Raw genomic sequence first — 16,937 nt, forward strand, 5'->3', positions numbered from 1 at the left:
GTTATACGGTGCCGTGACAAGTGGTGATCGAAGGTCTTCTACCTGCTTAGCGTGTGCACAATGTTAATCATTTCATTTCTCTTGCTGCATTATCCGGTGTGTTGGAAGAAGGGTCTAAAGGTCGCTACAGCCTTGCAGCCAAGACTAATACAGATTTTACACCTGTAATGCAATTAATACACCGTATAAGGATGATTTGTCAGTTACATTATTCGCCAATGAAATGAAGCAAAAATAATGATATAAGTGTGATACTTCTTTACAAACCTATAATAGAAATGACGATAAATCAAGGACATGACTGACGTCACAGTCACGGATATCTGGTTGCGGCAAGCCTCTTCGTCCCACCCTCCCCACACAAGCACAGACGCACCACCGAACAACTGTAAACAACGACATATTTCCCCCACTCTCGTTCTTTCACTTCAGCACTGATGCAAGGGACAGACGGGTTTACCAGTCTGCTTGCAGGGACGGGTTTTTCGACTGAGTAGTAGTCCGGAAGTCCGACTCCTGGAGTGTATTTAAGTAAGCGACAATCAAAAGAGGAAAGCAATCTTTAACCTGATCAAATCTGTTCACAACGGTTGTAGAATACACGTACTTTGCGTCCATTTCGGTTTTGCCGACATTAGATATTTTGAAGGGTACTGTTTTCTGAGAGAGAGAGAATAATCAAACTTTTCTGCCAGGATGCCGCTGATGACTAGATGCTGTTGCTTCGATAACACGAGGAGTGGGACGCTGGCGGCGGGAATCTACACCTTGGTGAGTAGAAAGACCAGTGCCATCAGCCGAGATGGAAGAAGATCCATCTTGAAAAGATCCATCCTCAAAACTTTTTCAGGCACGTCTTAAATCTGCTTATCACGGAGTATAGGACATCCTAGTTATCATATGCATACATGTATTTTTGGTAGATGTCTCAATTTATTCAACTTATTCCTTGGAATTATGTTGTTGAGTAATTATAATGTATAAATCATTGCAGCGCCTTGAGTGACATATAATTGTCAGAAAGTGCGCATTAGAAATATTTACTATTATCATTATTATTATTATTATTATAAGACGATTCTATACTTGTCTATTTATTTTTCGCTGTCGGTACAGCTCTGCGAAGTTTTCCAAAATAAGCCAACCTCACTAGCAATGACCAAACAATTGAATTGAATTGAATTGAATTGAACTGGAATTAATTGAAAATGACCAAACTAGTGTGGGTCCTGATGGCATGATGAATGACAGGAGGGAAGAGCGGGCGTGGGGGGGGGGGGGGTGACGCGCACCGAATGATGTTCCCTATTAATACTCACTGCAGTCAATATTTATATAGAAGTATCAATATAATGGGAATTATGACAGCAACGGTTTCGAGACACTCAATTAATCGACCTTATGGAGAATGAAAAAGAAAATGTTATGTTCGAGAACTAACCTCACACGTTTTTTATACAGTCCAAGTATATACCGCATGGTTTCATAAGGTTAATTATTCACAAAGAGGAGAGCTTTGAAAAATCACGTTTACAATATAAGATATCTCCTTTAAAGGCATTTTTGCGATTCAAACAAATTACCTCCGGAAAATATTAAGTGTAGTTTCCCGCCATATATCTATGCTGGCTTGAACAGATAGGGGAAAATCAGACTAAAAAAGATAATAGAGAGTTCATTCAAATTGAAATTGAGAGAAGAATAAAGTCATGTGATATTGACATTTTCCGAAAAAAAAAATCATTTTAAACTCGGTGAATGAAGAAATATTAAAACGTATACTAGTATATCAACTAAGTTTAGATAAATCAGACAATTCGTTTATGAGTTGAAGTATTACAATCTGGGTAATCCATGTGCTAGAATCGGTGGGATAAGAACGGTCCTGCCGTCAATTTGTTGAGCATTAATTTGTCTTTTTTGTATGATTTCTTCACGTGGCCACTGAGAAAGTAATGAATGCGTATAAACTAGCAAGCAACTGGGCAGACGGCTATGAGTTGCCTTAGAGCAGGGTGGTGCCTCTCACCTCCCTGCTCAGAGGGACTGAATAGGTAAAGGCCCTGTCACACCTTTCAGGTTCTACGCAGGCTTGTTGCGAGTAGGGATTTTCAAGGATTTTATTTTCAAACACTCCATTTTATATCTAAACATATTCTGATTTGGTCACTGTTATATCTAATTGCCTTTAAGATTTTTCTGTTATCGGTTGTTCTATTTTCTCTCTCCCATTTTACTGTATGTGTTTCCACCTGCATGTCTGTATAATTTGTTTTGTACGTGTCCATAAATATTGTACTCATTGTATGTGGACCCCATGGAAGAACAGCGTTGCCATGTTGGCAACGCTGAATATGGGCAATCCACCCGTTTTTTTATTTTTATACGGAAATAAATACCATACCATACCATACCAAGGAGAATTTTCTACGGGCGGACAAGAATGTTGGCGAGTTCCGTACTTGCGTCTTACGGCTAGACACGTTCCATTTACCTGCTACTTGCGTGTATTCCGTGTGACTTGCGTGAGAGCTTTGAAACCGATCCATTCTCCGCTACGAGCGACATACGGGGACCGCGAAGTATCTGCGTGGGAGTTGCCTGCAAGGGAGTTGCCTGCGAGGTGCTGCTGCTAAGTATGCTCAAGGCCTTGTCACATCGTGTCTGGGGAAGCCTTGCGGGTTGACTTGCGGGGAAAATTTTTACTACCCGGACCTCCCAGCAGTTAATGGTCCGCACCTGACAGTAACCTAGCGCGTATCTCGCCCGTATAGTTGCCCGGAGGTGCGCTCGCAAGTCCGATTCACCCGCAGCCAAGATTTGAGCATGACCAAAACTTTTTTCCCGGTGAGGGGATTGCCCGCAGAGGTCCACGCAGAACGCCAGTAGGAGACCCTTACCGGCAGCACCTAGCAGACAACTCCCAAGCAGGTACTTTGCAGTCCCCGTATTTTTAAAAGAAAATATGAATAAATAAATAAATATAAAGGAAAAATCATTCCATCGACTCGCTACTGACTTAAAGGGTAATGTTATCATTGCTCCCCCTCTGATTTCAGTAAGAGGTTATAAGTTAAGTGTTCTTCCATTATGCTATAGATAATCGACAAAGAACAGGATTTCTGTGATGCTTTTCCGTACAAGCTCATGCCCGATGGGAGGATGTGAAGCGCCATGACCTGATCGCGTCACGTAATATGCCTTTATTCGGTGGAAACATGAATAAGACAGTTTGAAGCTTGTTTATTTCATGTCCGATTACAGAAAAAGCGCGACCATTCTGTCGGTCTAATTTATTCTATTCATTTGAGTCAACTGGGATATAATGTGGACTTGTAGTTTAAGGAAATATTGTGCTGAAGAAAGCCGTTATACTGGGGAGCTAATCGCTCACTGTATTCTTCTTTTTTTTCAATCTCTCTAATGTTTGCAATAACATGGCATTGGAAAGGGAAACCTTCCCGTAACCAAGTGTTGTATAATACAAAAAGAAAAAAAAAATGTTAGACATAAAACATTTATTATGGCAACGCGTTTACAGATACGGCACCGATCTCGAATCTGGAATGAACTTCGGCACAGGTAGAAATCTTGTTTGTTAAAATTCAACGCCAGCCAATACATGATTCGCCTCTCTCTCTCCACCCACAACCCATGCAATGAGTAAACAGTGTGAAAACATTGTATAGATCTGCATGCTACTTCAGGCTGTGATCACGTGGGCACATATTTAACGAAATATATTACAAGGTACAAAGTGGCATGAAGACGTGATCCACTACGTCGGTATTATATGACGTGTTTCTCCCATGTCGTATCCTTCCAGTACTTGTATGATTCTGCAGGTACACTTCCTCCTCCGTAATTCAACACTGTTGTGGAATTCCAAAGGATAAATTTCACTTTACATCCTTCTTCCTTTTCCTGAGCTGGATTGATAACAAGATTTGCGTTCATCAAACCCACCTTATGCAAGTAACAACATATCCCTTTGTGATGTATACACGTGCTATTAAGAAAAAGTGAAAAAAATTCACTTTACATCCTTGTTTCTTCCTTTTCCCGAGTTGGACTTATCATCAAGATTCGCGAACATCAAACCACCTTATGCAGTGACGACCATAGCAAACGATAGCTGAACATGTTGAACAATTGCAAGTCTCTTTACATCTCTATATTTCTCTCTTATTCATTTTAGAAAGTAGAACAGAGTAGAACAAGTTTGAATGATTCGCTTTTCGGGAATGCAATATCGAATCAGTCATTGTGCTAGCACATGAAATGTAGACATGCAGCGTTAACTTTTAGTGTCTAATCAATGGTTTTTATCAGTCTTTTATATTCGCGAATAAGGGCTTTCAGATTCCACAATGTTGATCAAGAAGTGTGGTCACATACCATGGCTCGACACTAACTTTTTTGTTTGGTGGCCCGATGGGGCCACCAAAATCCTAAATTTCAAATTTTTGGTGGCCCGAGAGAAAAATTTGGTGTCCCGAAAAAAAAACAATAAAAAACATTAAAAGTCCTTCTTTTTAATGAGTCAAATATTTAAGATTTTTGATAGTAAGAATTAGAAGTTGGACATATCTACTCATAAATAAACTTCAACAAACTTGCAACACTCACTCTCAGGCATTCATTCAGTCCTTTTCATCCATCCTTTGAACAAATTTAACTGCTAATTTCCGGCGCAAAAAGTTACTAATTTATTGACATACTTTTCAAAAAATTTTGGTGGCCCGAGGCGGGCCACCAAATTTGCCCTTTTTTGAAATTTGGTGGCCCGACTTTCATTTTTGGTGGCCCCGGGCCACCGGGCCACCGTTAGTGTCGAGCCCTGCATACAAGTACTATGATGGAAAATAATTGTTGGGTAGTCATATTGGGAATTTAGAGATATAAAAGATATAGGGAAAGCTCCTCATAACAAAGCCACAAAAGCAAAACTGCTGATAATGATTATATATAGTACCTTTATACACAATTTGACATAAAAGAAAAGAGAGAATAAACTTATTTACTCGTCAAACACATCTATAAATCACCGAATAAAAGAAATACTAAACATACACATGGATCTGTTCAGCTTAGGAGATATACACTTAGACATGGGCAATACTGGCCGCAAACGTAAGTGCCGGTATGCTAATTAGGACGTAAATGATGATATTATTATAGGAATATTGTCATGAACTAAACAGAGTTAGGCGTTATAGACAACCTTTGTGCACACCACAACGAACCTTTATTTTTTTTTAAAACTATCATTTTCCGTTATATGACGCAAACTATGAAGCCAGGCCAGTTCGAATGCTAGATAATTTTACAGAAGGCCCACATATGCAAAAGTATCGCAGTCTTTTTATTAGGATTTTATTGGCATGACATCAAAAGCTTCGGCAAAGTCAATCAACATTCCTGACTGTACTTGTTATCAAAGTCTTTTTTTTTTTGTACATCAGAAGATAAGTACATATGTTGACATTACCAGGTATAATAAGTGAAATTCACAAGTATCCCGTAAACAATGGTGAAAAAAAAACCGACAGAATTTTTCGGAAAAATGAAATTAATAATTTAGTCTGTAATTCTTCAAGCAAAGTGCAATTCACATACAGGCTCTACCTTTTTTTTTTGACAAATTTTACAAGGAAATATTCTATCTCGCTTATTACATAAAAAAAAACAATTTTGTAATTTTTTTTTTTGGGAAATTTGCAAACCTAATTTGTCTCAAGTTCTCTTATCGTCTCTTGCACTTCCACAATTGCTGCAGTACACAGAAAGCTTACGCAGAAATTTGAGCTCCCATTAACTGTTTTTTTATTTTATCTTTTTACTTACATACCAACATTGGCAAAATAATAATTAATGCATTGACTATATTGTGTCTTATTCTTCGTATACCAAAGCATTTACTCGCGCCCCTTTTTCGAGGATTTTGCATAAATCTTGATACTCCAGAATAACCACCGTATGCTGCAAAGAAGTAGTCACTCTTCCACAATGCACAGTGCACACACACACACACACACACACACACACACACATACACACACACCCGCGCGCACACACACACACAAATCATGCATATAAATAAAAGTGGGAGTAACGCTCACTTCTCCCCTCCCAATCTCTTTTTGTACATGCGACATCATTCAATAGTCCTGCCTTTGATGTAGATTAGTCTGCAAATCGCATACACATATTCTGTTTAAACCGTGAAACAAGCGGTCCAAGTCACAGGAAGAAAAAAACCCCAACAACATCAACAATAAAAAAGACAAAAACAGGCGGAAATGAAAGTAGAATATTAAACGAATTACTGTGTTAGTGCTCGTGTGGGCACGGTTATCAGGAAATGCTGCCGGAATGATCTGCTGGAAATCTTACAGTGCTGTTCCCGAATATCCCTGTCCTCTATCTTTTATTTTATTCATTCATTCATTTACCTATTCATTTATTTATTCATTCATTTATCTATTTGTTCATTTACTTGCTATTACTTCTAATTTTATCTTATTTTATTTTGTTTTACCGGATGGTACTACCTCACTTATTCTACCGTTTAATTAACAGATATCAATCGAAACTATCCTCTGATGGAATCCTAACTAGGAAATCTTCCTCGATTTCCTTCCTGCGCTCGGCGACTAGGAAGGACTGTTACAAATATCCCTTTCTCCCGTGGACAATACAATGGCAGAATATGGAATCTTCTCCCAAAGAAAGTTAGGGACGCCCAAACTGTTAATACATTGAAGGCAAGATTGGGTGACGTGGATATCTCAACTCTTATGGGGGGGGGGGGGCATTTTTAATGCAATGCTAGTCACTTTGCGCTTGCAACCGGTGTGCAGTAGCCAGAAGAAGAGAAGAAGAAGAAGAAGAATTATCCCTGCTCTCTCTCTCTCTCTCTCTCTCTCTCTCTCTCTCTATTTCTTTGCAGATTTACTCCCTCATCGCTTGTGGATATGCCGCCTATCAGTTTGTTGTGGTCAGAAAGGTGATCGGTAAGGAATGAAACTTCTTCTTTTTCTTCTTTGTTTGTTTCTTTCTTTTTTTGGCCACCGAATATGAATTCTGCACTCTCTACAGACTGTATAACGATGTAGTCAATTATAATAAGAATAAGAATATCAAAGGACTCCACTTAATCATATTTTATTCATATTTATGTTCATTTTAAAAAATATGGCATAAAGGGAAGTGGAAGTGGACAAAACCCGTTTTATCAATTCAGATATCTGAATTTAAAAAACGCGTTCGTCCACTTCCCCTGATGTCATGGCTTTTTATTTCTGTTTTAAAGGTCCTGTTTACCTTTTTGAGCAGTGATTAAAAAAAAATGTTCCAGATGTCACATTTGATGCATATAATGTATGTGAATTGTTTCACAAAACATCCTACCATATAGAATTTTCGCTATAAAGCCAAAAATAATTATAAGGATGTATCAGTATTTTTCTCAATAAACCACAATTGTATAGACGGTTTAGTCTGAAAAAAAATGTTATTATAACTATTGTTCACATTTTGTGTCTTTAACTTGTTACAGTGGTTGTTTCTACCCCTAACTCACATTGTAGAACTATGTTATAGCACTAATGCTGGGGTTTTGTTTCATCTGCATATGGTAAATGATGCCTTTTAACTATCACGATGCACGTATGCAAAATGATTGATCATGTACAGTCGTGCGCTCTTGCAGACTGTTATAAAAACATTGTAATCCCTAAAGATACCCCTAGGGAGATCCATGGCACGAAGCTATATCATCAAATCCAAGTGAAAATATAAACTACCCCCCCCCCCCCTCCCCGAAGTGTAAGTGATAGAGCTACGTATGAAAATAAATGGTTTATGAATTTTCAAACTCGTCTGTTTGGTTTTCCCTTTCTGGCATATACAAGTCGTAAGTCTTCAAAACGTCTATCCTATCAATCTCTAAAATACCCTTTTCATAAACTCATCCTCCAATTATCCGCTTAAGAATTATGCGGACATTTCAATAAAAAATGCGTTCACAAACTCTGAAAATATCCGCACTTTTTTTTTTACGAGCGCCCGTCCTGAAAAGGGCGGATAATCGTCATGGTGACTGCACACGTCCCTCCTGTGAGGTTACAGGTGACCTTTTGACCGCACCCCGGCAATTATCCGCATAACTTTGGATTTGCGTTCACATACTCCAAATCTGGTCCCGATGCTGCTACATGTATTATGTGGATAATAGAAGCGTCGAAAAAAAAAGCGGATAATTCTTGCCCCGCTCCGATTTTACGACCAAATTATGCGGATATTATCCGCATAATTGAGTTTATGAAAGGGGTATGAATTCCATGAATTACTGTCAGCTATTCGTTGCTGTTGAAATCCACACTAAGCGATTCAATGACCCTTGACCTTAAATGGCAGATGATGGCTCCGTCCCTGTCGATGACAACGTCTACAAGATTCTCCTCATCACGTACATCGTGGAGTTCGTCATCGTTGGCCTTCTGATCCTCAGCTCAATCCTCCTCCTGGTCGGAGTGTCTCAAGTAAGCATCACACATTTTTTTTTTTCATTCATGAAACTTAATGCAATAGAATTGCCTTTTCTTCTCTTTTTCTCAATCTTTTACTGGTGGTCTGACAGTCCAATAAGATATATCACATTTCTGTATTACTCTTAACATCTGTGACCATTTCATTTTCAGTAAGTGGTTGTTTTTGTATCTGATATATAGGGTCTGTTTTCCCCTCGCAGGACGATTTTTTTTTCCTTTACATTCTGTATGTGCATAGATTGCGTTCAAATAAGCACATTGTAATTCATGAAGGCATAAAATGCAACAATAAACATTTTATTTGTTAGATGAACCATTACAAAGCGGAAGTCACACTAGCTGCGCAGTCAACACATCTCCTCCTTTTCTCACATCTAGCATATATGAAGCTAACTTATTCTCGTTTGATATGTTTGGTTGATTGACTGTCTTAAACGGGATCCCGACAAGTAAGATTCTCTATGGTCAAGATGCTTTCATCGAAAATGTCAAGATTGACATTATATGCGACAGCTCGTCAGTTCCCTCCAGGCGGCATTTGCTGATTACCAATTCTCTTTTGGTGCACTAAATATCAAATAAGGTGGGATGGATGTACAGTATATAGGACCTCCATTATCCGGGAATGTTGGGACCGGCAGGCGTCCGGATAAACGACTTGGTTGGATAAGAGAAGGTTATTATACTTCTATACAACGTATGCTCATATACAACGTGCACTTTCCATAGCATGTCATGCTATAGGGGCATTACACATCATGTTTCACAGTATACCTCTGAAATTGATATCACAATGAAACGAAATATGAGTAAAATATTCCTTCATAATATGATAGTGATAGACAATGAGAAGATCGATATTGTGATTGTGTCAAATACTGCCGCTGCGATTGTAACTATACAGTATGTAAAACAAAAATACAATCAAATTTTTGCATTGATGACACCTATTATGATTAATCTGTCTAAATGCAACTTCAGGGTCGTAAAATATAACATCTTAGCTCTATTTGCAGAAAATCCCAATCAATTTGGTTAATCGATCACAGAGAAATGTGGAATGTTGTAAAGCATGTCATGAGTCTGATTCTTCCAAGTTTAGCACTTCGATGCTTTTGTGTGTGAATACAATGGACAGAACTTGGAGGGAAGAGATTCTTGACATCCTCTACAAAATTCCTAATTTCTCTTTGACCACTGAAGCAAATCGAATGGGGTTTTCTGTAAGATGGGGGCAATGAGTTATAGTTTCATACCCTGAATTTGTATTCGGATTGATTAAATTTTCTTAAAGATATCATTGCGGAGGGTCCCGTTGTATACATCTGTATATATATATATATATATATATATGTTTGTTGTTTTTTTTTTTTTTTTTTTTTTTGGGGGGGGGGGGGGGGGGGGCATACGGTACTGCTGTGCGCTCAGTGCCAGTGACAGAGCGCGGCACCAGTGCTGTCTCTGAAATCGTCTCACGAACAGATTTAAAAGTTACAGTTCGCTGCGTAGATTGGACTACTGAGTATGTAGCGTACGAAAATGGTTGAACGTGTGTTTGTTTTGAGATTATGCACTGACATATTAAAAAGAAAATGTCAGTAAGTCGTCGTCCGACAATCCGGATACTCGATGACTGGATAATCGAGGTCCTACTGTAAATCGGAGGTGAACTCCTGTGCATATGTGATAATACCATCTATACGCGTTTGTTTTTGTTTGTTTGTGCTTCTTTTTTTTTGGGGGGGGGGGGTGGATAAAAAATAATACTGCGAATGAAGTTGAGGCATGTGGGAAATCGTTGAAATCATATGGTCGTGTATTAATCCTCTCATCGCTCTGCTCCTGTTCAAATTCAGAATGTCAGAGGACTGCTTGTTCCATACATGGTTGCCATGATCATCTACATGCTCCAAGGTCTTGCAGGGGTCATCATCTTGATTGCCGGTGGTGTAAGTTGCCGATCTATCATTTTTTTTTCAAAAATCACAATTAAGTTGTCATACTTTCACTGAGTAAGAATATCTAGAATTGAATGTCAATAATCATGAATAAGATCTTGTAGGTCTAAAGATAGAGTATCACACGATGTACAAGTTGACTTCGGTGACTTAGAGTAAGTTGATTAAAAAAAAACAGAAACGGTGTCCTCAAAATTGGCCGTTTAATACTGAATGTTTGGGATTTGACAGTATACAATAATGTATCTCCCCACCCCCACCCCACCCCACCCACACTTCCCAGGAAAAAAGGATTTAAAAATTGTACCTTCATACCAGATATACGGTGATAATGTAATCAGCTCCGATATCAGCTCACACATTTATTTGTGCTCGAAGAAAGGAATCCTAAAATTCGATTTTTCGGATTTATTGAGCTCTCCCCATCTTCCTCCTTCATGGTTACTTTCATTTGATTTATCAAGCTGTCTAAGCTCTTATCAATATATAAAGAGTCATATTTCATCTTTATTTCAATCTTTTTCTTTACAAAAGCTAATGAATGGAATCTACATCGGAGCCGTCTGTGTGTGGATCGCATTCACAATACTTCATGTGAGTATCCATATTTCATTATTTCAGTCTTGTGTTATTGATAGGTGTGAAAGCAAAAATTTTGAAGCCTTTACCAAATATTCTCGTACAACTATAAAGGGATGAAGATTGCGTAGGTGACGTTGGTAGTATACCTATTAACTGGCAGTAAAAAGAAAGAAAAATTAATTGATCCATTAAGTAACAAAAACTTAATCAGTGACTTTTTCATCAGCGACAAAAATACTGATGTTGCCATCATCTCAAAGTATACACTTACAACTACTAGTATACACGAATGAAGATGCGAATAGGTGACGTTGTTTGCATACAAACATTTGAAAATCCAGTGCTTTTAAATCGGGGCCGTTTACAATTTTAGCGATAATACGCATTCTGAAAGCAAGAGATTATTAAGCAGAGGGTCTTCTCTCTGTACAAATGGACTCCGTCCTCTGTACAATCTACACTACGTGGTGGTAGCGTCGCTGCCCAGAAAGTAGTATATGACACTTGAGATTACCACTGGTTCCTTTTTTTTTCTGACATGTTTGTTAAAAATGTAGATCAGCGGTTGCATGCGATCTTACAAATTCCATTTGAACAGAGGGCAGACAAATTAAACAAAACTCACGCCTCATAATGCGAATGATGTTTTGCGGTCATCTGGCACAGCTATGACGCATTGCAAATTATAAATTAAAGAATTTATTTCCTGCTATTTTTTTTTTTTTTATTCGTTAGGTCTTTTGATGATGAGTAGATGTATACAACGAAATACGAAACTGCAAAACAACAGTCACAAGGCTTTCATGTCAGGACCTGTGACTGAAAAACCCCATTTGGGACATAGGACAGCGATGCCATGGCACGAGAGACAATGAGTTTGATGTGACAATGTTTATGAAGCCGCTATTGATACACTGTATGTCACTTCTCTCATAATTCTCTGTTTCTCGAATCATCAGATCTTCTGCGTGCTGTGCGCCATCTCCGAGTTCCAAGCCATGCGAGACGGCAGCAGCGGTCAAAGTGGAACGAGCATGTCCAATGTTCCTTACGGGAATTTCAAATAAACATACCCTTTCAGGCGTTGAAGGCTTCGTTGAGATCCCTTTCCTCCATAACTTCCTCAGATCCAGTATCTCACAAATCCATGTCATTTCCCACTTTATGAATATTGTTCTTCGGTTGTGATAAGGTTTCATGACCATACTGGTCCCCAGCAGAGATTTGTTTGGGCTGACCGAGCAGATGAAACTTCTTTATAAACAAAAACAAAAAAAAAAAAGCAAAGAAAAAAAAATCACACCGACATGTTATCGATTTATGGATATTTATGGATTTATGGGTTAGATGGACACATGATTTGATCCACTCTTTCAACATGTTCAAATCGTCAAGCTCTCGGGATTTCTCAGTACTACTCGTGAGAAGCATATTAAAGAAAGGACTCCATTTAGATTTCGTCTTCTCATATAATACTCAACATGGATGAGGAATTGTTGAAAGGTGGTAGAAGGACGTAGTGAGTAGAATAAATTCAGTTTCAAGATGGGACACTTTTAGTATTTGCAACATGACATCCGAAGAAGGATGAATCCAAACTTTTTCAAGTTGATATGGAAGAATCATGTCAAAATAATAAAAAGAAACACACTCTTGTACACTAATAGAATGTGAACATGAACGAGTAACCTGAAGCAAGTCTTGATTTATAAGTGACCGTCTGTATCGTAATACGGGTATTCATTCTGTTTCACTAAGGGGAGAGTTTTTTTGTTTCATATTTTTTGTAGAAGAAAAATTGACAATCCAGTTTTGGAAATTTCGTTCTTTTTTAAGCGCTGCTGAAACTTCACTTCGAGTAAAACGCATGTAGGTATCTCCTCCTCCTCCTCGCTCAAAAATAAATGAATAATTCTACTTCGTCTGTTTTTTATAATATTTCCTTCGCTAATTCTGTGACACGCTTACACAACATTTAATGTTAATACCAAACTCTCACATACTTTTTTTTTTTTGGGGGGGGGGGGGTGAATTGGTGTTGGGGAAACTAAGCCTATCTAGTATTTTCAAATACAGTTATAAATAAAGTTTCGTAGTTTGTCAAGTAAGATACATGTACAATGTAATCATGATGAATAACAAAAACTAATGATTGCGTCCTTACTGCCAGGTGTTATCGCGTAAATGTTTCATTTGCCATACATGTTCATAAATGGTTTGTGAAATATTGCTCCTGAACTTGATAGTAGCGCAGCTTTGTGTAAACCTCTGATTAAAGTATTGTTTTTAACGTTGTAATTGTTTTTCGTCGTCAGTTTAGTTGTTCCATAGTCAACGTTACGCTGTGAATGTTTTGAGACTTTGTTATTTTATCACTAGTATCAATCGTTTGTCACATTAGACAGACAGTAAGAGGGCAAAGTCCTAGAAGAAATAAAATTGGTAATAATAGTTGCACTACCCATTGAAATTACCATCAGTTCGTGTATTCAAAATTACAAAGCAGCATGATGAAAATCTTTTTTTGCAAGTGCTTTTTCTTTCTTCTCAAAATAACATTCTTCTTTGTGTGGGTAACGGGAAAACCAATTCGTAAGCGTCGTAATGGGGATGCATTGCTGTGAATATGAACAATGTTAAGCAGAAACAAACTCACAAAGCTGCATTAAATATTTTTAGTTTATCCTTTTATCGCTAAACGAAACAGGATCTCTGACTTTGTTTTATTCTTACTTATCATTTGCTAGTAGTGTCCTCCACAGTGCTTTGGTGCTATGCAGGTTCCTCGTCTTATTTTGTGTAATCTTTAGCGGCTCTACGTTTGCAAACAGATGCATTTGAAGACTTTATGTACTTGGAGTAATTCTAAGGTTGATCAATGGTTTTAGTGCTACTAGTTATGAATATCATTGTAATGATTGTACTAATATTACATTGGACTGAATAAACCTGAACTGCTTGTAAATACAATGTCGTAGTTATATCCTGAGACGTGTCGCAACAAAATGAAGTTACCCTACGCAATTGTTAATAGCAGCGAAAAGCAACTTTCATCATGTTTTCTCTGATTTTATGTTGTATGCTACATATTATGTCAAATGTGTGTGTAAATTGTACGTTACAAAAAAATATTACATGCGACTATAACATCAAATCCTTCAAATACTCATGATCAACAACAACAACAACAAAAACAATAACTAGGGGTTCCCAAGTGAGCGGTTTGACATAGAACAATATTGTTCATGCTGTATAGACATTCATGCCAAAATACTATGTTAGGAGTGTGAATTAATATTTACATAGGATGTTCCTGTCGCCATTTACTGCATAGTATTGTATCATATTTTCGTTTAGCAAACTTATATTTTCGTTAGCAAACAAAAGTAATTTAAATAAATTGGGTTTTTTTAATCGTGGAAGGAGAATAGTGTACAGAAGTTATTTTGAATGTAAGAGAAAAATGTAGTGTCATACAGTGACCGACAATAAATGCGTGATATAGCAAATCGTTTTTCAATGCAACATGCTCTGATTAAAGACTTACTTTCTTGCGCTAAATCTTTGCGATGACATGAAGTATTTTGGCGTGTTTGTACTCCCTTCGAGTTACACAGAGTGGTGCTAATGTCTGCTTCTTTGAAAGACGTGAGTAGTAACACAAATTAACAGTGGCTGCCCGAATTGTTTGGTGCAGTCCACAGGACAGTATCAGAAAAACTTGGAAGGACTGAATCGGTTGTATTCATTTCGGATATTGCTTGAGGTCACGGTAGAAAAATAAATAACGAAAAGCAAAGCATGTAGAGAGAGAGAGAGAGAGAGAGAGAGAGAGGGAGAGAGAGATGATGGCATACAACATATTTATTATGACAATAATATCAACAATATTATGATTGCAGTAATGCATGGTTAGAAATAGTAATGATAATCGGGAACTTATTATGATAATGATAATTCATATCCGATGTTTATAATGCTGTGGCAACAGAATAAAACAATGAAAACAGGGATCATGACAACTAAATAAATGAAATTAATCTGCCGATTGATTTGACTGAACAAATAAGTAATTAGTTGTAACCAGTGAGCGTACTAGTGTGGGGAAAGTGACTGTTTTCCGTCTGTTAACCCCGTCTAATTCTCTCATCATTTTGTGGGATCACAGAGAGCTGCGTGGCTTCTGCCGCTGGGGGCACTGTGATATTTTCGTGTAAAGTTGACATCCAGTCTCCCGGTACAAGGTTCCACCCTCGCTGAAACGGAAAGAAAGAAAAAGAATTACCAATTTTAGTTTTCTTTACCATCAAATTTGCACACTGAGCGGAAAAGTAAGGTTACCTCCGCCAGTTGGTGAAACCGACGACCATCGCAGGTTATCTGATCGGTTGCGTATGTTTGTGAGTGTGTGTGTGTGTGTGTGTGTGTGTCTGTTTATTTATGTACAAGATAACTCGAGAACGGATGAATGAATTTTCACAAAGTTTGCAGGGTGTGTTTATAATGAGGTAAGAAAGAAACTTAAATGTTGAGGTCATGAGGTCAAAGATCAAAGGTCATAGGGGTCATAAAGGATATAAAATGTTCTTTATTTTTTTGAGAATAAATCCTTAATAATAGTTTTTTAGTCGTTCTGTCAAACACTACATCATTACATATGTTTACAGAGGCGGCCCCGCAACGAGCAACATGTCATGAAAGTGAACATGTAACAATTTACTGTAGGCTATTTTGCTTCTAAATAATTTATTAGTTTTGTTTTGACCTCCCCTTGAAAATGTTAGTTTAAGCAAAATTGGCATTGATGTATTGTGTTTTCGTTTGTACATTGCAGAAAATTGGATTGAAATCAAAATTGAAAATAAACTTAATGCCCAAAGAGCTTAAGAACGGATAATCACATTTTTCACCAAACTTGCAGTCTGTCCTTAAGATTAAGTAAGAAAGAAACGATAAAGCTTAAGTAAATATATATATATATATATATACATATATATATATATATATACACACACACATATATATATATATATATATATATATATATATACACACATATATATATATATATATATATATATATATATATATATACAGCTGTGGAAAAGTAATTGTACAGACGAACATTTTTTTTAATGTAAGTTTGAAGGATTTTCGAGCTATAAGGTTACAGAATTTTATTTTGCCATAGAAATGAGGTATAGTACAACAAGAGTGATATTGTACATCTGGATTAGGAATGCCTTTCACCACATTTTTGGCTTTTGTTTCACACGTTATTGAGATGAAAGCACATTGAGTTCGCTCATGCCTAAGTAACAGACGACATATAGGCACCCAGTATTACTTCTAAAGAATAATTGAACATCTTCTTTAGTTCTTGTCAGTCAGTAGTGCTATTATCTATCAAATGCACTTTAGTTCATGGAGCGTCTTGCATAATATTTATTTATATGTTTCATTTCCAACAGAAAAATATAGATATATTACAGAAATTGAATACATAGATTTCATCATAACATAAAATAAAAGATAAGTTTACAAAAAATTGTAAGTATACGGAAATGTTGGTAATGGGGAGGAATGCTCAAAAGCTGGGCTTGCAGGATGCATTCCTTCCACACGTAATACAAGAAATTATAATATGATCGATTGACTGATATACATAAAAAGTGGAAGAAACAAAGAAACTAAGACAAAAAGACCTATAACTAACCTAACTAATCCGAAATAAAAATCCTGAACAAATCCTTACACTAAGTCGCTGTCATGCCGGAAGAGAGAGGAAAGAAAGAGAGACAGAGAGAGAGAGAGAGAGAGAGAGAGAGAAAACATATTACGT

At 37.3% G+C, this 16,937-nt stretch overlaps 1 protein-coding gene across 1 annotated transcript; it reads left to right on the forward strand.

Annotated features, from left to right (window-relative positions):
• The first annotated feature begins 487 nt into the window (after positions 1-487).
• On the forward strand, positions 488-16,014 carry LOC139741323 (uncharacterized). The gene is made up of 6 exons (XM_071651940.1): positions 488-771; positions 6,953-7,016; positions 8,422-8,546; positions 10,412-10,504; positions 11,048-11,107; positions 12,055-16,014. Exons 1-6 carry the CDS (start codon positions 697-699, stop codon positions 12,160-12,162), a joined length of 525 nt encoding a protein of 174 aa, XP_071508041.1. The 5' UTR covers positions 488-696; the 3' UTR covers positions 12,163-16,014.
• The last annotated feature ends 923 nt before the right edge of the window (positions 16,015-16,937 follow it).

The sequence above is a fragment of the Diadema antillarum genome, unplaced genomic scaffold (genome assembly GCF_040938485.1).
Source record: "Diadema antillarum isolate AM-2024a unplaced genomic scaffold, OU_Dant_1.0 scf00000003, whole genome shotgun sequence".
Classification (NCBI taxonomy): domain Eukaryota; kingdom Metazoa; phylum Echinodermata; class Echinoidea; order Diadematoida; family Diadematidae; genus Diadema; species Diadema antillarum.